The 27,914-nt window shown below is 33.2% G+C and overlaps 2 protein-coding genes across 2 annotated transcripts in view; both read left to right on the top strand.

The window, feature by feature from the left end:
- Positions 1-11,714, top strand: part of LOC143066773 (uncharacterized) — a 67,043-nt gene extending 55,329 nt beyond the window's left edge. The window contains exons 13-16 of the mRNA XM_076239584.1: positions 5,594-5,727; positions 7,662-7,794; positions 8,793-11,575; positions 11,709-11,714. Of these exons, the coding sequence (XP_076095699.1) occupies positions 5,594-5,727; positions 7,662-7,794; positions 8,793-11,575; positions 11,709-11,714 (3,056 nt within the window). The remainder of the gene's footprint in view (positions 1-5,593; positions 5,728-7,661; positions 7,795-8,792; positions 11,576-11,708) is intronic.
- Positions 11,443-13,587, top strand: LOC143068728 (Fanconi anemia group M protein-like). Its single transcript, XM_076242994.1, has one exon. The coding sequence runs from the start codon at positions 11,714-11,716 to the stop codon at positions 13,556-13,558; it is 1,845 nt and encodes a 614-aa protein (XP_076099109.1). The 5' UTR covers positions 11,443-11,713; the 3' UTR covers positions 13,559-13,587.
- The last annotated feature ends 14,327 nt before the right edge of the window (positions 13,588-27,914 follow it).

Here is a 27,914-nt window from a genome sequence, read left to right as displayed (position 1 = left end):
GCTTTAATGTTTAACTTTCCTTTTATGAAGAAAACACTTAACCAAATTTTCCTATGCATACACCATAACCAAATTTGTTTAGCTAGTCTATTAAGTGATGTTTTTCTTCCGCCCATTTTATTCAAATATTTTATAGCTGTAGTGTTATCCAGAAATAATTGGACATGTTCTCCGTGTGAATTTTCACAAAATTGTCTTAAGGCCAAAAAGGCTGCCTTTAGCTCAAGATAATTTATATGTTTTTGTCTCTCCTCTTTCGACCAAATACCTGACATATCCAAATTATTTGTAACATCATGTGCACCATATCCTATCATACTACTATCCGACTCAATTTTTCTGTCTGGCGATTTGAAAACAATAGGTTTGAAACTATATGGTAAATTGAGAATCCACCAATTTATACAGTCTCTAGATTCCTTTGAAAGCTTCATTTTGCTTTCAAAATTTCCTTTATTTATTTTTAACTCAAAGTCTTTTTGTATTTCTAAGGTTTTGTAAAACAAAGGTGCATATAAAACACCATGTTCAGCTGCAACTAATTTCCCAATTAGTTTAGCAAACTCACGCACAGTAATAAATACTTTTCCCAACATGTCAACACTTAAATTTACAATGTTCGCCACTTTCTTAGCGGTTAGTCTAACAGTCATATTAACTGAGTCTATTTCAAACCCTAAAAACTCAATTTTTGTAGTTGGTGTAACAACTGATTTCTTATCGTGTATAGTAAATCCTAAGCTATCAAATAACATCAAAGAGCTTTTTACATTGTTACTACATTCTTCATGTGAGTCACTGATGAGTAAAATATCATCTATATATGCACAATTTACATATCCTTCTTTCCTCAAAGAGGAGAGCACTGGTTTTAGTAGTTTAGTGAACACTCTAGGAGCGGACGATAAACCGTTAGGCATAGCAGTAAACTGAAAAAAGTTGTCTTTCCATTTAAATCTTAAATATTTTCTGTCCTCAAGACTAATTTTTAGACTATAAAAAGCATCTTTAATGTCCAGTCTAGAAAAGAGGCAGTTTTGTTTTACTAATTCTACAGCTGACTTGAAAGTTTCCATTTTAAAATGTTTATACTCCAAATGTTCATTTAAATTACTTAAATTGAGAATAAGTCTATGAGATCCATCAGGTTTAGGTCTTATAAAAATGTGAGATACAACTTCCCCAAACTGATGGTTAGTAAATTCAATGACACTTTTATTCAACAAATTTGATAGCAGGTCATCAATAATGAGTTGCTCAGTGTCATTAAATTTTATTTCTTTACGTGAACATTTATTACAAGGTTCAGTCTCAAATTCTAAGTGATAACCTTGAGACACAATGCTCAAGAGGTTAATGTCACTTGTAATGTTTTTCCATACTGGTAAACAGTTTGAAATTTTTCCTGCTACAAAATTGGCAGGTAAATTTTTAAGATGATGTAATTCATTAACCATAAAAGTACTTACATTATCTTTTGTGACTAGTGTTTCTTGTGGCCCAGATTTCCCTTGCCTTTCTTGTTTTTCTTTCCCTCTCGGTTGATCTGGGCCCGTTTGGCTAAAAAAGAACTTTTAAAACCACTGCTATATCCACTGTTAAACCCATTGCTCTTATTGTTGTCCCTGTTTGATTTCTCAGGCTCTCTTGTTTTATCTTTTCCAAAACCTTTAGTATAACCAATCTTTTTCCCCAGTTTAACACTGTCGTCAATTTCTTTCATTCTCTTTTCGAGGTCCTCCTGTTCCCCAAACAGATACTTTGAAGAAATCTTTTCCCCTTCATTGGAAAGAACATAGTACTTTTTGTCAAGTGCTGGAGTCAGTAATCTTTTCCGCTGACTAGACATATCTCTGTGTGCATACAGTAACATATTCAAAGAATCAAGTGCCAATTCGAAATTTTCTTCAGATTCCTCTGTTGAGCTTTTCAAACTTTTGTCCATCAACAAAACCAGAGGAATCATCCCATTCACTAAATAACCTTGAGTTCTCTGAAAATTCCGATCAGAGTCTTTTAAGCGTTTGTCAGTCTCTTTCGAAGTCCATAAAACTTTATTGACCTTAGGCACTTCCAAATAATCACAATTCTCGGGTCTAACGTATTTTTCTAATAGCTCTTGTACCTCTTTGCTCCTATGGTCTACCGTAGACTCGGATCCTTGGTTTACGATTTTCGCTATTTCCTCGTGTACGGAAGGCCCCAATTTAGGCTTTTTGGAAAGAACACTTTTTACTCTTTTAATCTTCTCAAACTTAGTCGGTGCAATTTCCACTTTTCTCTGTTTACTCTTTGGTTCACCTTCCTCATCTTCATTTGACGATTCAAAATCTCCTTCGGATTCTTCTTCCGATATGCTATCATAAAAACTATCAGCTGTGTTTACACTACTTGGTGACCTGTTGACCTTGCTACGCGCATGCGTACTGGAAGCTGTAACCGGTGCGCGTTTGTTTTGAATACACGCATTTTTTATCTCTGAAACAGATTTAGTCAGGGCGTTAATAGCTCTCTGTTGTTCCAAAATAAGTTTCTGATTATTGATCATCTGCTCCTGGTACATTCCAATTAAATCCGTCCTATTTGTTTGGTCAGATGTAGCGGTACTCGTACTCGTAGCCCCTCCTTTTTTAATTTTTCCAGAAAACATAGAAGTAGCACTATTTTTCGCCACATTATCTGATGGAGCTCCAATGATTTGAAGAGAACCATCATCATTCACAATAACTGTTTGATTTTCAAATATATTGCAATCTTCCACTTGGATAGGTTCTATCGTAAATTCCTCCGCCATTCTGGGAAACACGTGCCCTCGGTTTTCGAAATCGAAAACTGAGATATAATCTTTACTTTATAATTTTCAAACGTATTTTTACGATATCTGTTTTACTATAATCACATAAATCCAATATAAAATACAATTTCCTGACAGATCATAGAATAAAATCCATAATTCGAATAATTTTTCCTCACAAAATAAGTTCCAATTTGCTTATGAAAGGATCAACCTCGTTCTGATTTGTGTCACGTGATCGATTGTTCACTCACTCATGTGATTCTGGGTAGATTGGACTTATTAAACTAAAATTAAGAGTTATACATGAGTTTTGAACAGCGGTATACCACTGTTGCCTTTATTTATACAAGACTGACAAAGGCCAGAGGCTCCTGACTTGGGACAGGCGCAAAAATGTCTAAAGCATGTACTCGCTCTTCAACTTCGTACTTTATTTTTTTCCTTAACTTTTTTGGATTCGAGCGTCACTGATGAGTCTTATGAAGACGAAATGCACGTCTGGTGTATATTCTAAATTTAGTCCTGATATCTATGAATAGTTTATTGATAACTTATATCAGAATTTTGTGTATTTTGTTTAGACGCCATCTAATTAAGTAATGAACATGAAATACTGTCGACAGTCACATAACCTGATATTAACATAAATATAGATAAATTGTGACCTTGTGCAATTGAATTTTTATTGGTCTGTTTGATTTCATGATATAGTTTAAACAAATAAGTTAATTAACGTTTTTACCTGTATAAGAATGATTTTTAGTTGATGGAATCAGTCAACGAAATGGTTCACTTTTGTTTCACTTTTACTTTTTCATATTTTGTATCTAGTGCCCCTTTAAAGAGAGTGAAACGTTGAAATAAATACTTCTTCTTATTTGTAGAGACCCTCTTCAAGATGTTAAATTATATGTCACTTTTACTACACATGGCTAAGTGAAAACGTTTATACAATGAAATTTTTACAATTAACAATAAAATCAATTTTAACTTTTCCATTTGATGCACTTTTTAAAAAAAATATATTATTGAGGGAAAATAAATTTGCACATGATTTATTTACTGACTGTGGGTATGTTGAAGCAGCTCTTTAAAGAGTCTCTCGTGATACTCAGAGGAAGACAGTTCTAGTTTTTAATTGCATAAGCAAAAAAGGCTATCCAAATATAAAGCTGTTCCAAAAATGTTACAATTTCCATTCACTGGTATGTTTGGTGGGAGGACATTTTATATATATATATATATTGTTATTTTTCATGGGAGAGCTTTGCATTTAGTTATAAAATAATCAGAAGGTTATCTCCTGGTTTTAGAAGCTTTTGTGATAAGTTGTTTCATTTTGCTAAAATAATATTTACCTATTCACATTCAAATATGATTTATTCCAATTTTCATTTAAGTAATGTTTTGACTTAAACAAAACATTATACAGATATGACAATGTTTTATTATTTTAACTTCTACAGCGATTTTATTTTAATGGTATCCTTTGTTTAGGGAGAACACAAAAATGGAACAATCGTTTGTGATGAAACTGGTCATACCTTTAGCAAGTTTTGTGAAATGTTTATAAAATCATTAAATTTGGACTTTGTTGATGTATGGGTTTAACTTGTAAATAGATAATTGCCTTAGAGAGTTAATAGAATTTTATTTCATCAATGTGTGCTTGCTGCCCTATGAAGTTGTGTCGAATGAATTTAAATGTTTTCTTTCCTTAAATGAAACTATAACAACAATTTTCCTCTTAAAATTATACAACTTGTATTGGTAAATGAGATGGAAAGAACTTGTTTGTGTATAAAATTAGATATTAGTTATTGGACATTGGGTGTTTTTAAAGTTGAGATGCTATGATCAATGATCTAATTTGATAAGAATTGGGGAATATCAACTGATTTTATTTGGTCTGGATTTAGTTTTTTATTCCTCGGTATTTTGGAGGTTATCTTCCAACATAATTTATGGTTGTTACAGTATTTGCATCTTATACAGAAAAAATAAGTTTCTTTCTCTTATCATGAGTAACAATATGTGGTCTATGGGTTCCTTATGTGTACATGTCAAAATGGCAGGTGTCATCTGACCTTGACCTGATTTTTACAGTTCATTAATATTGCTCAGTGTTAAGTTTTGGTGTTGGTCTGTTTTTCTTAAACTATATGCAATAGGTCAAATACATTTGTTGTATGGAAGAATTTTAAGCTGTACATGTCTGTCTGGCATGTCTGACATTGACCTTGTTTTCATGGTTCATTGGTCAATATTTAGTTTTCATAGTTTAGTCTTTTTCTTAGAAACTATAAGCCATAGGTCAAACATATTTTGTGTACTGAATGATTGTGAGATGTAAATGTATTTTTTGTTTGGTTTATATGACCTTGACCTCATTTTCCTGGATCATAGTAAGTTTATGTGATAGTTGTAGTAAAGCTTTATATTTAGGCTATCAACATAATATCAATGATTAGCAAAGAAGGTGTGATATTTTCAGCATGTGCACTCTTGTTACATTTATCTTATTTATGAAGATTTGTTCACCAAGAATATGCATATTTGTATTTCAAGAGGGCTATCAATATAATGAGTAAACCATCAATATGTATAAATAGTTATCAAAGGTAACATGATTTTAATTTAATACGCCAGACGATCGTTTCGTCTACATAAGACTCATCAGTGACGCTCAGATCAAAATAGTTAAAAAGCCAAACAAGTACAAACAGTGGAATAATACTTTTTTATGAAATCCAAAATAGATTGCTCTGAATTATATAGTTGTTGATTAATTTTCAGACAGTAAGAGTAATGGAGATGGTGGGATATCAAAGGAAGAGTATGAAGAGCTAAAAAGATTCTATGATGGTGACCCATCCACGAAAACATTACCAGAGAAGTCTACTATGCTTTGTTTAGGGGAAACCAATCAGGTGAATATTTGTTAACGATTTTATATGTTCCTCAGAGAAATTTCAAACAAAACTTATTTTGACGGCTAGAACCTTAATGCCTAAGTGATGTAAGTAGCAGAGGCGGATTTAGGGGGGGCCAGGGGGCCCGGGCCCCCCCTTTTTTGGAAAAAATTTGGTTGCTTATATAGGGAATCACTGAAGCGTGACTGGAGCGGGCCCCCTCTTAGGTCATTCAGTGGGTCCCCACTTATGAAAATTTCTAGATCCGCCACTGAGTAGTTCTACTACTGTACTAACTAGCCAGTCAAAACTGAGGTTGTGAGTTCAAACCAAGTACGTGCAGGTGCACTCAACTCCAATCTTAATTTACTAAGATTGTTAGTTTTCCTTTTGAAGGTTAGTGTTAAGAAGATAAGAACTTTTTCTAAATCTATATTAAGGCACGGGCCTCCCTAACAACACAACAGGTTAGCTGCTCACTGGCTTCCTTCGCCCATAAAAACTGACCTACGTAGTAACCTAAAAGTTTTGCTTAAAAGTGGAGTTAAAACTCCTACCATCGATCAATCAATATTTTGACAAAATTGCTATTGTTGTATCTCTGTCCATAATTGTCCCACTTTTCAAATGGCAGCCTTATGTTGTCGGTCTTTTTGTCTTGAAAAACTCAAACATTTGAGTAATTTGTTAAATTAAGTTGTAAATGCATTGCAAAAAAGTCTGACATTATGAATATCATATAAATAATCTGACTTCATGAAAATACTACATGAAATTAAAATTGAGGTACTATTTCAATTTCTCACAGAATATAATTTGCAACTTACATCTCTGTCCCTCTGGTACCTTTTGTCTCTTTTTTACAGACTAGAACTGGTTAATATATTTCAATTTGGTAAAATACAAAGACAAAAACACATTAATAGACTGGTATACATCTGTTCTTCTATCTGTCCCACATTTTTTTTTATGTAATTTTAATTTGTCAGGAACTACAAATTCTAGTTTCCTGAAATTTGGTATCAAGATTCATTTCAGCAGAATATTGTTTGATGATTCATAGGTAATTACATGTTTAATGAATACATAAGTATTATTTCACATAATGGTCATTTATGAACATGATGAACTTTTCATTACATTTTTCTCTAAAACTTTAAATCCAGGCTTACTGATTTTGGGAATCAACCTTTATGTAATGATGATTGACTGTGTGATGAGTTTTTACATCCATTACTCTTCATCTTTAGGTTTACCAAATACGTTTGGCAAAACTATTATTAGTTGGCAGCAAAATAGACAGACATAAACTTTATTTCCATGGTTCCTTCTTTGATATGATCTCTTTCTGAGAATTGTTATGTAACCTAGAGCAGCAATCATTTGGCCTCTTAAATTGCAAATAATTGCTATTTTTTTTCAAGTCTGAAAATTATGTAAAAGTTCTATCGAGCAATCAGGCTTCATACACCAATAATAACTGACCTCAACGAAATAGCTAATATTGCTGAAACTGGAATTATAACACCAAAGATAGAACAATCATATAAAAATCTAATGACAAAATCTCAAAATCAACAAGAAAGACAACATTGATGAGACTCTAAAAGAAAACAGACATTTTTATGCCCCATTTATGGGCATTATGTTTTCTGGTCTGTGTGTCCTTTCGTCCATTCAATTGTTTGTTCATTTGATCGTCTGTTCATCCGTTCATCCCGCTTCAGGTTATAGTTTTTGGTCGAGGTAGTTTTTGATGAAATTGAAGTGAAATCAACTTGAACCTTAGTATACATGTTCCTTGTGATATGATCTTTCTAATTTTAATGCCAAATTAGAGTTTTTACCCCATTTCCACGGTCCACTGAACATAGAAAAAGATAATGTACTTGGGGACACATTCTTGTTTTTATATATAATACATTAAAAATAATTTACTTTGAACTTTTCAGACAGAAACTGAAAGTCACCTTTCCTTGTCAGATTGGTTTCCATGGCAAAATAGACAGCAACCTACATTTGTTGTTGATCATTCCAACCTAACAAAGAACTTTGTAGAAATGGTACAGTTTCTAGAGTTACAAGGTATGTTTTAAAGTAGATGATACAATATTAAATTGCTTTACCTTTTTATTATGATGAGTAAATTCAATATTTTAATAAGTAAACTAAATTCAAATAATGTTCTACGAACCAATTTTGCTGTAATCTTATGATATAGGTTTAATTGAATATTTATTTTCTTCTTAATTTCTGTGATATTCTATCATATAACTGTATCACTGTCAGAATTTTAAGAGTTCATCAACCTTTAAGCCTAAGACATCATTGCTATAATCATCATTATGAATCATTGACAATTATCAATAGTTTTGTTGGAACTAAAAGCATAACTACACAATTCTAAACTGGGTAAACTGCAATACAATTTATCTTTAATTTCCTGATGATATTACTCTTACAGTGTAAGATTTATATATATTTGAATATGGAAAATGTGTCTCTGCAAATGATATAAATTAGTTCCCATATAAACCCATTTTATATTTTGATGTTGAAAAAAGTACTGTTTCAAACCCCTTTTTTGAAAAGATGAACCAAAGTTCATTAACAATGCACAACACTATATTTTGAAAAATAATGACAAATGATCAGAGAAAAAAAGATGTAAATTCATTGCAATGTTATTGTGTTTCATTAAATTGTAAGTGACCAGCAGATATCATTGGAAATTATGCTGTAGAGAAATATTTTAGGAAATCCTTAAAACTAACTTTTAAACAAATGTAAAAAAAGAAGATGTGGTATGATTGCCAATGAGACAGCTGTCCACAAGAGACCAAAATGACACATACATTGACAACTATAGGTCACTGCACTGCCTTCAACAATGAGCAAAGCCAATACTGCATAGTCGGCTATAAAAGACCCCGATATGACAATGTAAAACAATTCAAACGAGAAAACTAACGGCCTTATTTATATAAAAAAAAATGAACGAAAAACAAATATGTAACACATAAACAAACAAAGTCATTTTGGTTTCATAAAGCTATAATTCTTTCTTGTTTTTCACTTTTCAGAGGCTTTAGATCCTAACGAGGATAACTACGGCCAGGAAATGGAAGTTTTCCTGAATGAGGCTGATATCTTAAAACCAGGTCAAAATGATGAAGACGGTGGAAATATTAGGCAATTCTTCATTGGCAATGACACCACCATAAAACATGGAAAGAAAAAGAAGTCTTTATATAGTCAAAACAAACCAAGAAGAAGTGATCAGCTGCCAGAGTTTGATGCATTTGTTGTATCGGGTGAAAGTGATGATGATGACCTTCCAGCAATTTTTGACAAAAAGGATGACAAGGATGATGAACATGTTGCTAAAATTAAAGCTGTTGAAATAACAAAAGCGTACAGAAAAAGTATATGCATAGATGGAAATTTTGATAGGAGTGAGAAAAAGCATAAACAAAAGAAAAGAAACTTTAGTGGGAACATTTCAGTGGTTGAAGTGATTGCTGACACTGATGTTAATGATTTCGTTGAAACTGTTCCTGAATTGCCTGGCATTGATGAAGAGAGCCAAGGAAGTAAATCAAATGAAGATGGTAATGAGTTTAGGTATGAAGAAAGTACACATGTACAAATAGATATAGAACAGGCTTCCCTATCTAAAATGGAGGCTTCTGACTATGAGAAAATATCTGAAACGGAAGCTAAACCACAAGACGATTATTGTGAAGATTTTACTAAACTCTTACCAATATTTTTCACAATGCCTGTAGACATTGTTTCTCCTCAGAAAATAACAGAAACAAATCAAGAAGTATTTCTTGTGCCGGAAGCTCCTTCAATGGATGAACTTGAAGTATTAGTTGAAAATATAAATAATTTGACAACACTGCCAAAAATAGATATGGCCCGACTGGTTGAAGAGTGGACATTAGAATATTCCGGTTTAAATACAAACTATACAAGTAGGACTGAAAAGAAAAATAACCAAGATTTTGAACATAACAAAAGCAGTCTAAAATGTTCAGATGGATGTGATGATAAAACATCTGGACAAGATATGGGTGAAAAAGGAAATTTAGACAAAGATATTGATGCATTTGGTGAATCGTTTAATTTATCAAATAATGGCAACTTTCAACAAAAGCAAGCGGTTAATTTTAATATGGACATATCAAGTGATTTTGATAGCCCTATTAAACTACTAACAAATAAACCAAATAAAAGTAAAAGAACTAGTCCTATAGTGCAACATAATACAAGTACCTTTGATAGTTTAGGACATAAAATAAGTGATGACAGTACACAAAGTGATTCGGCTAATAACAAAAAAGAAGTGACAGATCTTGTTGAGGTACCAACACACAAGTTAAATGAAAATGACGTTGAAATGGAAATTGATTCCTTTTCTGGATCAGATGACTTTTTGGACACTCAGGCAAATTTTATGTTGGCAAGCGATGATTTTCTAAAAGAAATTAATTCAGATGAAAGTAATGAAGGAATTAAGAATAAAGATTCATCGTTGAAGCTTAGCCAATATGCAGAGCTGTTTAGAGGATCTGTAAGCTGTATTGAAAAGCAAAGAACAGGAGAAGCTGAAACCAGTAAATCTTCCAGTTCTAAAAACAAAAAAATAAGTTCATGCAAATCTATGGACGTTTCTCTATTTGATGATTCATTTATGAATGACAGTGTTCTGGAGGCTATAAAAACTCAAGCAGTTGTTGAGGAAAACACAAGCCAGTCTACAGAAAGGATTATATCCCCTTCACAGTATACTTTCAGTCAAGCCTTAGCATTTGTACATGATAGTGATAGTACAGACAGAAGTTCTGGTGAAAGGGAACAGAGTGGAACATTCAAAGTCCCATTCGAAAAAGAAAAAGACAATATGGATGTGAATTTCTTATTTAAACAAAAGAAAAATGAAAAATTTAGAAATGATGAAAGCATTTGTTCAAGTACTTCTGACCATCAGAAAAATAATGCTGCTGTTGATAGCCCTGGAGCATTTACTGCTATTAAACCTCATGATAAATTGGACACGTCACAACTTAATTTGATTAATGAAATTGTTAATATGGATAACATGGATGTTTTCAGTGATGATGGGGAGGAGTCAGATGTACCTCTTTTTGACCTTGGCTTTGATGTTGACGATGATATCATTCCACCATCACCATGTTTGAGTGAAACAACTTCTCAGAAATCAGTTCTTAAAAATCTAGGTCAAAGTTTTCTATCTAGTAGGAAATCTTTGTCATTCATGTGTGACAAATCAAGATTAATCGGATTTAAAAACTCCACTGTCCTAAAACCTGCTTTGTCACCTGCAGGAGAGGAAGTAGAATTTGAACAGGAAGATGGTGATGAACTGGAATTGTCAAATACCAAAGTTGGTGAAGTTTCTAAGGGTAATAAAAGAACATCCTCAACTTTTTCAAGGAAGGAAGAAACATTTAATGTGAATCCAGTGAATTTTGATGCTGAAGATGATGAGTTGACTCAGCAAAATGAGGACGAAAATAACATCAGTTTAAGTGACCTTCATGGTGACATTGAAATGCCACCCTCTCCAGTGTTATCTGGGAAGAGACTGCTCAGTCAAAAAACAGTCTTTTCACCAGTGAATCTTGAAAAAAAGTCACCAGATGGTCTGAAATCTGATTTCTCGGAAATGGATCTTCCTGATCAGGGGACACCCTTGATAAATCAGGACTCTCCTTCTTTGGATGACAGTTTTGTAGTGAGGAAAAAACGTAAAAAGACACTCATAATAGACTCACCAATAACTCCTGACATAAGGAAAAAAGATGATTTCGATGATTTTAAAACACCATTAAGACCAGTTAGTGCTAGAGTTAAGAAAAATATTTCCTCAACCTCTAGTGAGGAGGAAAGTATATTAAAGAAGAAGAAACCAAAAAAGGCAGTTTCGTTTTGTGTAGATGAATTACTTGATGATAAAAGTGATTTTGAAGACATAATGAGCATCAAAAAGGATAAGAGCAACAAATCTACCAACAATGAGACAAAAACCTCTTATAGCAATATAAGGGATTCATATGATGGCAACAAAAGGGATTCATCTGATAAAAACAAAATGGGTTCATATGAAAATAAAAAAAGAAAATCCAAGTCTCCTTCTAATCCATTTTTGGTAGATGAAGCGGATGTGTCTGAAGATGAGGAAGCTTCTACAGATGAGGAAGAAGGTAGTGATTTAGATCAGATGGAAGAAAGTTTTGTTTCTGAAGGTTGTACTCAACTTTCTCAAGGTCAGCATGAGGAACTTCAGGCCATCTACTTAAAGTCAGTACGTAGCCCAACTGGTCAGGGTGGTAAATTTAAACTTAAATATGACTATGATGATAATATTGATGTGTATTCTCAGGTTCCCCAAGATGAAGAGTCACAGTATTATGACGATAGTTTTGTTTGTGATGAAGAAGAGGAACACGATCTTCTGGAGGGACATGAAATCACCATATTAGATAAAGGCAATATCATTGACAATGAATCATTTGCTGGACCAAGGACAAGATGGTCAAAACCGACAAGACATAAAGTGATGCCCACTGTGAAACCAATTAAGCGAAAGAGGGTAAAAAGAATAGCAGATTCTTCAAGTGAAGAAGAATCCGATAATCAGAACATGATTCTTATGTCACCTGCAGAACCAGGAAGAAAATTCATAGATTCTCCTGCCATGACTCAAGGTCATGGTACAGTCAGTTTGAAGTCAAGTAATAGAAACAGTCGTCAGTTGTTATCAAGTAGTGATGATGAACAGAAAGAGGAAGTAATATCACCAGAAATTATGTGTTCACTTAAAAGTAGAAAAAAAACTAACAAACAAAACTTAGCGAATGTTACAAGTAATCAGCTCTCAAATTCTCACATATTAGACGCTAGTGCAGATATGACAATATCAAAGGAGAAAGAAGAACGTATTAGAAGACAAAAAGAAAAACAGGAAGAATTTCGTAAACATTTAATTGCTAAACAACAAAATAATGAGTCAGTAGACAAAACTAATAGTTATTGTGATGATACTGCTTTATTGACAAGGAGAGATTTAACAATTACAGAGGAAAATTCACTACTTACAGAAGACAGTGACTTATTGTTGAATACAACAAAACTGTCTAATAACAAATCTGTGATAATCGTTGATTCACGTGAAATAAATGGTGCTCAGGACATTGTTTCTACTCTAAGATTTAATCATAATATAAATGTAGTCGCTGCCCAGTTAGACAGCTGTGATTATGTTGTCAGTGTCCGCATGGGAGTTGATCGTAAACAATGGTCTGAATTCAGCAATGGAACAAATCGTGCTAAAATGACCGAACGTTTGCTTGGAATGTGTGACTTTTATGAGCGTCCTTGTCTGATTATTGAAAAAGATAAATGTAAACCAGAAGAGAAAGGAAGAATATTACACTGGACTAAATATGTTGACAAAACTTTAGTTCATTTGATTCAGTCTAAAATGACATTGTTTTTTACGGAAAACCAGTTAGAAACGGCATCTATCGTAGTCGATTTATGTCAACTTGAGAACAGAAAGAACTGTGCAATATCTTGTCCTATTAATCTAAATACTGATCAGCAGAACAGGGTTAAGTTCTATAGATCTATACCTCACTTATCTTACGTTCATTGTTTATTTTTGTGCAATAATTACAAAACTGTGGCAAGCTTTTTATGCAGTGACATCAGAACTATAATGACTAATGGCAAAATGACAGAGGAACGAGCTTCTAATGTTTATAATTATATCAGAAGAACGTTTGATACTCAGATGTTACCATCAAGTTATGGATAATAAAATCTAAGCTCAGATTACTTACTCATGTTGATAAAATTGATAGATTGCTTTATTGCCATCTGCCAGTAAAGCAATTTCAGGAAACTTTTATATTTGGAGAAATAGTTTTGCCTTGTATAGATTCATATTTTCATATCAAGAATACAGTTTAGGGTGTAAAATGGCCAAAAAAGAGAAATATAGTAATCCTTCATAATGTTACAACACACAAAGAGTATATTTAATTGATGTTCAAGGAGGTGAGTTGCTATTTTATGAAATTTCAATGTAAAATAATTTAATATTCAGCCTCTTATTAAGAGATGAGTTGTGTGATTTTCATTCTTGAAGGAAAAGCAGCAATTGCTGATTATCAATTCCTTCAGAAAGTCTGCATTATCTTTGTTGTGTCTTTCTTACAATGAATGGCATGCTTTAGATAGTGGCGTCAATAGCTTATGTTAATTTTCTGACAGACGAATAAAAACATGTGACTGACAGAACAATTTAACTAAATACAAATGTCAAGTTGTCAACACATTGTCTTCAACAATAGACAGGTACCCAATAGCATGCCTTAAAAAGATGCTAATGAATATAACCATGCATATAATGGTTTACTTTTATAAATTGTTATTTGGATGGAGAGTTGTCTCGTTGGCACTCACACCAAATCTTCCTATTTCTATAGACTTTCAATGTCTGCCATCAACACATAAAATAACAGACACTCAATGTATAGGCGAATTAAGAGGGGGGCTGATGGCCCCTCCCCTCTTTGTGGGAAATTTGTTTGATTATAAAGGGAATCACTAAAGCATGACTGGAGAAGGCCCCTCTTGAAAATTTCTGGATCTGCCACTGAATGTATGATTCTAAGATATGGTTAAGAAAAAACCTCAACTGACTAGGTTTGGGACACTGACATGGGACAAGCAATATGACACAAGGGGATTTACTAGTTTCTCCAGATATGAATCCTCCCTCTTTTTAGCTCACCTGGCCCATAGGGCCAAGTGAACTTTTCTCATCACTTGGCTTCCGTCGTTGTTAACTTTTACAAAAATCTTTTCCTCTGAAACTACAGGGGCAAACTTAATCAAACTTGAGCACAATCATCATTCGGGTATTTAGTTTAGAAAATGTGTCCCATGGCCCAGCCAACCAACCAAGATGGCTGAAATGGCTAAAAATAGAACCTAGAGGTAAAATGCAGTTTTTGGTTATAATCTAGAATATCATTACAGATAAAGAAAAGCTGTAAACAACAATAAGGTTCAGCAAAGTAAGATCTACAAATAAGTCAACATGACCAACATGGTCAATTGTCCCCATTAGGAGTTATTGCCCTTGAAAGTCAAATTTAACAAATTTTCTATTTTGTTTTTGTAATCTTTTACAAATGGCTTCTCCTAAAACAACTGAGACAAATTTTAACAAAACCTGGCCACAATAAGCATTATGTAATCTAGTTTAAAAAATGTGTCTGATGACCCTGCCTGCAACATGGCAGACATAGCTAAAGATGGAACATAGTGGGGAAATGCAGTTTTTGACTTATATCTCTGAAACTAAAGCAAAAGTAAAACAGTTGAATTATTTCATGCATCAATTGTAAATAAAAATATCAGGTGAGCAACATATTCTCATTGGAGCCTCTAGTTTATCTTTACGATTAAAATGACTAATGGTAAATAAAAGAACATACACAAAAGAATTAATAAAGGAATAGTACAAAATCTCTGATTAAATATGGAAAACAAAAAGTACAAGTATAACACATTGTATAAAATAATGCTTGCAGTTACTGTAAAGATGCTCAGTCGAACTCAAAGTACTTAACCATCTGAAATGAAATCAACTTAAGTAGAACTGCTTATTTCAATCAGAAACATATAATACACTGAATTGAATGTCTCTGGTCCAATTGGCTTTTTATTCAAGAAAACTTGGAAATATTGAAGATTAAATGAATTCAGAAAACTTCAAATAAAGTAGAAATAATTGGTCAACTTTACATCTACAATAAATTAACACATTACACATGCAGTCATATATGTGTCAATTGCTTTCTATTTTTTTGAGTCATGAAAGGTTAATATGTGCATAGAGAGTGTAAAATTAATAAGTATGTTAGCAAACAAAAAGTTGAGACGCCTTGTAAAATCTGTGAAAAAGTTAATATAAAGGATTTCATGCAGACTACTAAGTGTCCTCTCAAAGAATCGGGAACAGTTTATTTCGCACCAAGGCCATTTTCAAAGACTTTCAATATTAACTAAGTTACTTTAATTCTTCTTTTTTTTTTTAGGTTCAAATACTTATTTAATTGTTATTTCTCAACCAATTTCCAAATTGTAATCGCCAGACATTTTGACAGATTTTGAGAAAGGACCTATTATCAAAATGCGTGATTTTTGCATATTTTTTTTTCTCATCAAAACTTTGGAAAACCTTGACTGAAGCCTACGATGTAAAATGTTCTGCTACTAAATGGTTATAAGATTAATATTTTATCATTAGAAACATTAAATTTCGCCGAGGTTACGTCAAACAAAGATTATGCGAAAAACTGTTGTAAATTATGGAAAGATTGGACCAAAACTAACGTTATATTATTGAAATTATGCGTAATTTAGAGGTCATTGCTTCGTAATTTATAATATTAGACATGCTTTAGGACAAACAGAAGGTTTTTTTTTATTAATAGTATTCACGGGATTTCGCGCACCTGTTTCTAGTGAGTTTTGGTAGAATTGTTGCGATCTTGTGGTCAACTTTAGGTCATCGTGAACCTTCTTCTCCTTATCCAAATATTTAAGTCAAAATGAATATTCTTTTGGATTTAAAGCTATATATATGCATGGTTTTTTTGTATAAAAGAATTCATTCTTAAGATAGATTATATATATGGAAGTTTTTAACGACCTTGACTGGCTATACAGCCTTTGCACGGTCGGTAGATAGATTCATTGTATAAACCGCCATCTTGGGTTGTCACTATCTCAGTACACAATCAGTCTAGTTAATTGCTTAAATCTACAAATTTGTAGACAGATGTGCAATTTTATTGGTTAGACTGTTTATTTATACAAAAGAAATCTTGCTGATTTAAAGCATTAATCAAAATATTTAAACAATAACCAAGCATTTGTGTTTTAGAATCAATTTTTCAACTAAGCCATGTAAGGGGAAATAACTCTTAGTTCAAAATTTATACTGGAATGATGGGGAAATTTTTAATTTTTACTTGAAGCAAGAAAACACTTTCGTTAACATATTTTTTCTTTTTTATTTTCTTAAAACATATAAATCTATATATATCTTCTCACAATTTATTGCAAAATTCTATCTCAGATTTTTTTAATTCACAAAAATGTGTTTTTTTCATGATCATTCTAAGAAAATTAAGGCAATTTTCAACGACTCATAGCTTGAAAAATAGCATAGTGACCCATCCTTTTTATTCTACTTTTGAAAAGAGCATAGTAAAGTCTTTATTATGGCAAAGTATAAGAAAATATATCTCAGGGGAAACATATACCTATGATCTATCTTAAGCAAACAAAAAATAATCAGGAATTCTGTTCCACATCTAATTCTTTTCATTACAAATTTTCAATACCGCTGTCCAATTTGAAATGCTTTTAGTTATCAATGTCTGCATAAAGCAAACACAAATTAAGTTGTGAAACTTTAGGTTTATATCTCATTCTTTTCTTAACAATACTGCTATTCAATTATAAGTATTTCTTAGAAAGAATGTTAACAAAAGTGTCGACATTTTGTGTTGTTGATTTAGTGTTTTGTGGATATAGTGAATCTTTTAGATTGAAATCCGATGCCTCATGTAAAAAGAGTGCCACGCTTTTTGCACGTTAAGAACCCTTACAACAGCTTTTAGAGGGGTCCGTAGGTTGCCTGTGTAAAGCCAAATTTCTGTCCCTATCCAGTAAACCCTCATTTTCCAGTGGCAGTCCGAATTTCCCTGACCATCATCCCGGATGGCCTCTACCAATATTACAAGACAGTTGTCTCATTGGCAATCATACCACATCTTCTTTTTTATATTGGCCAATTTAACGGTCTAGAAGCTATGTACATGGGAGACAATTTAATTCAAATTACTGACTTATTTTTTTTTTATTTACCCGACTTATCTCCCTTACTATACAATGATTAGGCGATGTGTACTTTTAAAGTTAAATAACCTTGAACATAGTTCCAATCTTTGTATAAATGTGGAAAAATACTAAGAAAAAAATGTTTGAAGAATCAAGTTATACAATCATTTGTGAAAAAAAATTAATAAATTTGCATCATTTGGCACAACTTTTTGGAAATTTTGCACCCTCAATGCTCTTCAACTTTGAAATTGTTTGGCTTTATAAATATTTTGATATGAGCGTCACTGATGAGTCTTATGTAGAAGAAACGCACGTCTGTCGTACTAAATTATAATCCTGGAACCTTTGATAACTATTTAACAATTTGCAAAAATTTCAAACTGATGAAAGATTTATGATAAACTGACATCAGACCCAGGTGCAAACCATTCTCTTGCGTCTCCTGTCGTATGTCGTATGTGGAAACTTGTTTGAACTAAACTTAATCAGAAAAACATTTTCCCTTAAACAGTGCCATAAGATACAGTTATTCACAAAATCCGGATAATTTTATGATTGAAAAAAATTATATATTTTCAAAATTTATATACCAAAATTGTCAAGATTGCCAATCGCGATTAATACCTGTAGGTGAATATTTTCAAAGTGATATTGCAACCATATTCGGATGATATTTTTTACCTACAGGAATCTACAGCAAAAGTTTGAAACCACACAAACCAATACGTTAGCAAAACCTACTTATACATCTCATCTAGAATGGTATTTTTTTTAAGAAATGTCATGCGGATTTTCTGATATTTTTCTGACTTCAAATAATTATCGTTTTTGTTTGATAAATTATGGGAGGTACTCATAATTATGGTTTAATATTCAATTCTGACATAAGAAAAGAGAAAATTAATGAATGTATTTAATTTATTGTATTATAATGTGACCTGACAATTATATATAGATCAAAGCGTTTGTGAAACAAATTATCTATCACAACGCCTACCTGTAAGATTTCAATAAATCAACTTATTTATAGCATGTTCTGAGATTCATATTATGTACAAGGGGGAAGTTACTTATACTTTGTAGTCCAATTACACTAAGAAAATCGCGTGATTGTGGCCAACTGTTCTGTCTCGCCTGCGACTCGAGTTGTGAAAGCGAGACATCGTTTTATACAAAAATTATCACAGTTTATTCAACTAAGGAAATCATCTCGAGTTTTTCATTGTTTTGTGTCCTCTTGGTGTTAGGCTTAAATACATTCAGAAAAAAAACATGATTGAAACTGTGACAAAGTATCAACCATAGGACGTATTGTGATTTTGAATTTTAGTCTTGCGGTTATTTTTGTGTTATAGTAGTCTCATTTTAAAATAAATAAAATCATTTGGTACTTATGCGTAATTTATCTGTATAATAAAGATCTAATAGGAATAAAAAAAATGAATTAAGCAATACAATCAACATGTTCATGACAAACAAAACCATGACATAAGTGTCAGACAAGCTGACAACAGTCATAACAACACACAAAACACGAAAACACAATTGGTGTGCTCAGATCAGATGACCCAGGAGGTAAACAGTTCCCAGTGTCCCACTTCACGGTGGAACACGTTATGTTCCAAACTTATACCAAAAAGGTGCTAATCTTTTACATCCGGGTCACTTATGATTCTTGACAATAATAGTTTTTCTTTCATTACCACCATCTCTAAGATAACTCTGATAACCTTCAATTATACACAATCAGGAACGTGATTTGGCATACTATAGTTAATTATTTATGGAGAATGTACTTTAACATCATGAGAAATGTTTTAAAAGCAACTTTTACGAGACCAAATATCAAATCTTTTATATTAAGGTCGACAATGAAATAAAAATTACAACGGGACTCTACATCCGTGAAGATGGTCTTTTATGGTCAAATATTCAACCTTTTAAACAATTGCCTAACTAAATTCTTGGTCCACTTATTATTGAGACACTTACTTCACAATAGGTGTTGACTAATACTTTGTATTTATCAGATCCACCTTTGTAAAAGTTTCATTATATCTGTAATTTTAAGAATAAACTGATTGATCAAAAAACAAGATATATAATGTATTCTTACTTATATAGTTACGAAACCGGGGCTACAAATCGCCTACAGTATCAATTAAATTACACTTTTACACCATGATGTTAAAAGCATTCATTTGTACAAATAAAATTTAACGAAAATTAAATCAGACTGGTTATATACATTTATAATGGGAAAACTTGGCATGAGGAAAAGCTCATTCTTATGTTTTGCATTTCTGAGCCGGAATAAACGTGTTCAATAGACATCCGTTTCCTCGTTTTTGTTATTTTTCTTAACTTTCCCCAATGAGATAAAGTAGATCAGCTTCAGGTCAGGATATGAGAAAATGTATGACGACGAATTTATTTTTACAATTGTAATGTGCACGCAAAAAAGGTTGAAAGTGAAGGTCATATGAAAATTGAAGGTCGTACGATGATTTGTATACTAGGTATATAGTTCTTTACATCTTTATCATTTTGGTCTTTGGTGGATATGACTGGGTCTCTCTGAAATCATTCCATATCTTCTAAAAAAATATATTAGTAGTTTTGCTTATACATGATACACCTCAGTGGCGGATCCAGAAATTTTCATAAGTGGGGCCCACTGACTGACCTAAAAGGGGGCCCGCTCCAGTCACGCTTCAGTGATTCCCTATATAAGCAACCAAATTTTTTCCCAAATAAGGGGGGGGGGCCGGGCCCCCCTAAATCCGCCTCTGCACCTGAGAGTACATTTAGGTTTTTTTTTATTCTTTCAGGCGGCTCGTTTTTAAAGTAAACATTTGCTGAAATAATATGACGAACATGACTGCAGGTGTTTTCAGCCTAACCATGTATGGCGAGTATTTTTTTTTTTTTTTGGTATTTTCTCTCACTTTTCGATGAATTTGTATAGCTCATTTGGTAACGTATCTCCACAAGGATGAAATTCAGCAATAAAATTTTAAGTTTATTAACAGTTTTAATCTGAACACTCAGCTTCTAGGGGGTGTTATATTTTTGAAGAAAGAAAAAGGAGATGGCGGAAAATACCAGAGGGAATTGTAAACCACATTTCATAAAAAAAACAAAAAAAAACAGACAACATCAAGACCCAAAAAGGGGGTACGAACACACACAGTGAAGCTCCAGTAGGATACCCTCTTAGGTCTCAGGAACTCTTTTAACCGTGTCTTAGTTCACTAGGTCAATGTAAACGGCAAACTATTTAAAGTACTGAAATACTTAAAGTGAAGTTTTTCACATTTTTTTTTTTAAGTCACAGGCCACAGGTTGTATTAAATGAGACATCAGGTCGCAAGCTCGCAAATCGGATTTGAATATGTTAGAGCCACAACAACCCGCACACACTACTTACTACACACAAAACTGACGATTGAGCAACGCGAATCGCACCAAAAATCGAGCATTGTTATTTTCAGTTTACAATCAAAGTTAAAAATGTGATAAAAATATTGAAAGCTGTAAAATATACGATTTCTTCATAGATACACTAGCTGATATTTTTTCATTATTAAATGGTCATATATGAGTAATTTCATGTCCGGAACACTACCCTAAAGTCGCCAGTTCTGTCCAGTACTGTTCCGTTAATTATATGCAATTAAACCATTTACGTAAACGTCATCATGTATACTTTATTTATTTAGAAGGTGTATGTTTGTTCCTTTGCCAAATTGTCAGCAGACAAGCTTTGATTAATTGTCATCAGACAGAATCCATTTCTAACCCTCGATAAACAGCGTGAAAAACAAACATTTGAACATGAATATCGATCACTCTAGAAGGTTGCAGGGATACCAGTTATATACAATCCAATTTATTTTAACAAGCAGTAAGATAACGATCAGTGATTGGCAGTGTTTTAACTTACATGTATAGGTATTGTGCAATATGACATATGCATTATAGTACTGTTCTTTAGTCCTTATACAAAGGAAAATGAAAGTCACAGTGACAGTAGATAACGTGAGTTTAGGAGGTCTTGATTTTTATCATCTAGATTATTAGACTAGACCATGGCGATTAATATGAAAATGGTATGTGGGTTCTTCGGGTTAGATCTTTACGTTGGCTGAAATTACTTTAACGAAGTTAAACGACCTTTAAGACAGCCATATATCTTGACGAGATGTGTTGTTACTTTACAGTTCAATAGGAATGGGAACCTAATAAAACAAAATGACTTGCAATCTAATGAAAATTTCGTTATCCTATCATATACGAGCACGCGAGTGTAGATCTAAATTTTAATCAGATTGAATTGTCTTGCTTTATATATTTTACTTATAACTTCACAGCTTCAAAATTACGCGAATGTATATGCCTAACTTTGGGGCATTAAGTATTCCGTCCGTTTGTTCGTTCGACACGATCCGTCTGTCCCGCTTCAGGTTAAAAGTTTTGATCAAGGTAGTTTTAGATGAAGTTGAAGTTCTTGTTCGATCAAAATGGGGTGTACAAACGCCCTTCCCTCTGCATCTGCCCCTAAACGGGGAGTTCTAGATCTGTTCCCAGTTGTAACATCGTTTTAGACATTTCTATGCTATCAGTCGAGTGGGGTTCGAACTCGAATCCCTTGTTTGACAGTGAACACTGCATAGATGAACAATTAGACCATTTAGGCACCGAGCAGTGGCATATCTAGAAATTTTGGGAACCCCACCCCTAAATCCGACTCTGCCGAGGACCCGAATTAATTTATAGTACAACCAGGGACTTTCTATACTAAGTTAGTATAGAAAGTCCCTGGTACAGCGGATTACATCTTTGATAGTTATGACAGTTACGGAAAACTGTAATTGTTTTGAATAATAGAAGCACACGTAACTAAGACGACAATCTTACGCCATAAATAACGAACAAAATATTCATCTAAATGGTAACCTGCAGTCCTCACAAGACAGGTGACCACGGGTATAGATATCTTTTTATGTCAAGTTTTAAATCGTCCAGTCTATAAAAGTCTTTGGCATAAATTACTGTGGATGTCAGTTTAAAAAGGTCAAGCATTTTTCAGAGAGCGTTCTTTAAGGTCGTTAGTTTTCTCGTTTGAATTGTTTGAATTGTTTAACATTATTTTGGGACCTTTTATAGCTTACTATGCGGTATGGGCTTTGCTCATTGTTGAAGGCCGTACGGTGACCTATAATTTCTGTGTCATTTTGGTCTCTTGTGGAGAGTTGTCTTATTGGCAATAATACCACATCTTCTTTTTAATATGTTATATTTTTACCAAAATGTTAATATTGTCTCACTTACCCAATTAAGTTGATTCTGTTTAAAAAAAAATCTCACAATATTCAGCTCATTAGGCAGCAACCATTTGATTTTCTGGGGGGGGGGGGGGGGGGGGGGCTATGTTTTTTTTTTCTGTACAAACTTTTTTTTTCGCCTGCGGCGAAAAACAATATATTTTTTTCGCGACAAGTCGAAAACAATTTTTTTCTTTCAATTTTAGCATTACATATAGTGGCAGCTGAGGGTGAAACAAACATTTTTTTTTTCTCAGAATCAAAAACAAATTATTTTTTTCTCCAAAAACTGGAAACAAACTTTTTTCCCAAAAAAAAACATAGCCCCCCCCCCCCCCCCCCCCAGAAAATCAAATGGTTGCTGCCTTACCTCTTTAAAATTGCTTTTTGACCCCCCAAAAAAACCTTATTTTGTTGTCGAGCCTGCAACTTTTGTTGCAGAAAGCTCGTCATAGGAATAGTGATCCGGCGGCGGCGGCGGCGTTAGCTCACTTCTTAAAAGCTTTATATTTTAGAAGGTAGAAGACCTGGATACTTCATACTTTGTATATAGATGCTTCATGTTACGAAGTTTCCGTCAGTCATCTGTCCAATGTCCTTGACCTCATTTTCATGGTTCAGTGACCACTTGAAAAAAAGTTCAATTTTTTTGTAATGTTGAATTCTCTCTTATTATAAGTAATAGGATAACTATATTTGATATGTGCGTACCTTGCAAGGTCCTCATGTCTGTCAGACAGTTTTCACTTGACCTCGACCTCATTTCATGGATCAGTGAACAAGGTTAAGTTTTGGTGGTCAAGTCCATATCTCAGATACTATAAGCAATAGGGCTAGTATATTCGGTGTATGGAAGGACTGTAAGGTGTACATGTCCAACTGGCAGGTGTCATCTGACCTTGACCTCATTTTCATGGTTCAATGGTTATAGTTAAATTTTTGTGTTTTGGTCTGTTTTTCTCATACTATATGCAATAGGTCTACTATATTTGTTGTATGGAATGATTGTAAGGTGTACATGTCTAGCGGGCAGATGTCATGTGACCCTGACCTCATTTTCATGGTTCATTGGTCAAAGTGAATTTTTTGAGTTTTGACTTTTTATCTAATACTATATGCCATAGGTTAACTATATTTGGTGTATGGAAATATTTTATGATCTTTATGTCAGTCGCGCAGGTTTCATTTGACCGTGACCTCATTTTCACGGTTCATTGCACAGTGTTAAGTTTTTGTGTTTTGGTCTATTTTTCTTAAACTATAAGTAATGGGTCAATTATATATGTTGTATAGAAGCACTGTTAGCTGTACATGTCTGCCTGGCATGTTTCATCTGACCATGACCTCATTTTCAAGGTTCATTGGTCTTTGTTTAGTTATCTTGGTTAATGTTAAGTTGATGTGACAGTTGTAATAAAGTTTAGCTTTATACCTATAGGACTATCAACATAATATCAATGATTAGTATAGAAGGCGAGACATTTCAGCGTGTGCACTCTTGTTGGACTTAGATATGACTAAGAAGCACGTCATTTAACAGAGTCGACATTTCCATAGATGGAAAATTAGATAATAAATATATTTATACTTAAAGGTGTTAAACTGTGCTAATGGGACATATATGTACAAATATATTTACTTAGTATAGTCTTAACTGGATGACGTTTCACGTTATCTATGACAAAGATATATTAATAAATGATCTCGACAGTTTTAACTCAATATGGTATTTTCCAATTAAGGAAATGTCATTCGATATGAAAGCGTCATACAGTCTTAGCCGTTTAATTTTATCGACACAATTAATTTTTTTTTAATCTTTTTTTTTTTACAATTTATTAACAAAATCTGCAAAACACATGTTTAATGAATTATTTTAATATTTGAAAGAATTACAACATATCCCCTCTGTTTGATATTGTACTAACTTGACTCTTAGTATTATTTGTTAATTGTTATGAGAAAAAAAAAGTCCAGTAACGGAAGAAATAGGAAATATCTGCACGCAAGCCGCGGAGGATTTTGTGCATATCTGATGACAATAAAATTGTTTCGTTGAAGTAACAGGATACTTATGTTTATTACGCAATTAAATGAAGTATAAACGTACGAACCAATATTAAAAATTCTAATGGATATTAATTTATTAAATGTTTTATATAAGGTGAACTAAGTTTATACAAAAACTAAACATGTTTTTGTCACGACATCAAAGGAGTAATGGCATGACAATCTGTAGAAATTAAGGACTTGAGAATTTGTGTTTCGATATAGTTGAACTGTTAAACGTTTCTACTAGAAAACATTGACCCTTGTTGGCATTAAGTATATGCAATACTGAGGAATGTGTTTATTTCTTCCATTGAGACGTAATGAAACTAAGTGCCAAATTAATCTTGTGACGCAAATGAGATATAGATTAATGTTTTTCGTTATAAATATTCCATTTATCCAGTTCCACCGGTTTTCAAAGTTACGGCATCTCAGTTTAATAACCATGTGTCTCTGTCCAGGAATAAATATCATGCATCAAAATTGTCAATATGATAAATAATAAATGAAAGAAAGACGGAAGATATCAAAGGGATATTCAAACTCATATAAGTCGGAGAAAATCTGACCATGCCATGAAAAAAAAAACACCCGAAAACCGAAAAAAAAACCTACCCGAAAACCGAAAAAAAAAAAAAAAAAAAAAAAAACGAAAACCGAAAAAAACGACCTTAAGACAAACATCAGTCTATACAAGTGTACAAAACATAACATAAGACTAAGCAACACGAACCCCACCAAAAAACGGATGTGATCTCATGTACCCGCGAAATATAAGCAGACACTGTTCCACGTGCAACTCCCGTCGTTTTGCTCATCAAGTTAAGTTTCTCCAACTGGACCTAAACTATTGACATTTTACTTGTACCATTTTTTTTATAAACCATATTGTATCATATTGTATTTTAATAATGTAACTCCTTTCAGATATAAAATGTCTTGTTCTATACGTTAAATGGGAATCTGATATCCGGTAGAACCACTCTTAATGAAAAGGGGAGGGGTCCATTCGATAGTGTGTGACTATGTTAAAACAGCGGCGATGTCTGTCCCCATAGAAAGTTATGCAAAATGCCTGTTTAATCTTTGAAATTATTTAGATACACATCATCTGCATGGCTTGGATCACCCAGGACTTTTCACTGATCCCTGATCCTGGTTAGGCTGGAAAAGGTTTGTTTCTAGATTTATTAAGGTAGACCTTATATCTAATATGATTGCAATACTTCCTGTTTGTAATAATATTGGTACTCGTAGTTTCTTCCATTGAGACGTAATGAAACTAAGTTATTTCTTCCATTGAGACGTAATGAAACTAAGTGCCTTTTCACTCAGGTGCGTTTTGTCAGGTTTTGTTGTTTCCAATTAAAGAATACGATATGTGCACCCTCGGTTTATGCCATTCATTTGGGCCTCGATTGTTTTACCTTTAGTGTATGCTGGTGTTAAGACACACACAAGCTGATAATCGAGAAATTTTTGGGATGGAAATAAAACATTCGATGCTTTCTGTAAAGTAGACCGATTGTCGTCAATTTACATTCCTTTTGAGGAGACAACTCGCTGTTAGCGGATAGTGGGAGTTGTGAAAGGGTACAAACATCGTGAACATTTGATGGTATAGACAAACTATGTTATTTTTTTGTCACAAGATATATTTGTCCATTTTTATCCAAGGTATTGTATATAATATTACGTGTTATAAAGTTCACTTTAGCTCGCCATTCTTGATCCCGGCGCCGCGTGAATCGTCAAAAATTTCAAATGTGCACGCGAAATAATAGTTTAGAATTAATAAAATACCGAGTCTGTTATTATATGATATACGGTTGGTTGTGTTTAATACAAATTCTAAGTAACTATTACGTTGTTCACATGTAAAACGATATATTTGAAGAGACGAGCTGACAACGTATTGCGTGGTTAGCAGACGTTAGAACATTTTAGAGGCCATGCTACCAGGATCAAAGTTTCTTCCTAACCTGTTGACGAATACGTTGATATTCTATGTTAATCTGTTTTCTTTATACATGTTTGTTATAAATATGTACGTCCCATAAATGTAAACTAGTTAATAGTACATGGTTTGTAATATATACTGTAACACACTGATCATTTCAACACTATATGTGTTGGAAGGCCTTTCCCATTATTCCCGTGCATGTCTGCATGATAATATGTCTCCGATTGCTTTTAAAGTACTCTTATTTTCGTTTTTTTTTTTTTTTTTTTTTGCAGTAATCAGTGAAACTGTCTATTATAAGGCCTCATATTTTACATATTCATGTTTTGTGCATGCAATATTAAGTGGGACTGCGTCATTATTCATGTTTTATGCAGTATTTAGCAAGACTGTGTCTCTAATATATATTCATGTTTTATGCACTATTTATTAATCCTCGAACTCAATGTGTCTGTATATGGTCTCATAATTTACACATTAGTTTGTTTTGGTCTTGTATGTTTTTGTTTTTTATTAACTTTATTTCATGTATATGCTTTGGAGTTCGGGTGCTGGATTTTCTCGTTGTGTTGGAAGACCCATTGGTGGCCTACGGCTCATATCTGCTCTTTGGTCGGGTTGTTGTCTCTTTGACATGTTACCGATTTCCGGCATTCCCAATTTTAATGTCGATGAACTTCAGATTCGAAAATGTCTGTAAAGTCACGAAGATTTTTCTTTTTCAGTAACGGGCTTGACTTATCTTTGTTTTAAAAGGCAATGACTGCCTGACACTGAATTAAATGTTTCAATGTTTGCTATTATCGAAAACGATAATGTTCTGGCGATTTTACTGTGTTTTCAATATTTACGGATAACTGTGACTTGCCAAACAAACGAAATATGTCAAACACAGTAGTTTGTTC

This window comes from Mytilus galloprovincialis, chromosome 3 (assembly GCF_965363235.1).
Source record: "Mytilus galloprovincialis chromosome 3, xbMytGall1.hap1.1, whole genome shotgun sequence".
NCBI lineage: Eukaryota > Metazoa > Mollusca > Bivalvia > Mytilida > Mytilidae > Mytilus > Mytilus galloprovincialis.
This window is presented reverse-complemented; position numbering and strand designations above follow the sequence as displayed.

What these genes read in the sequence shown, in the direction of transcription:
- LOC143068728 (XM_076242994.1), top strand. Translation starts at nt 11,714, where the DNA reads ATGAGCATCAAAAAGGATAAGAGCAACAAATCTACCAACAATGAGACA.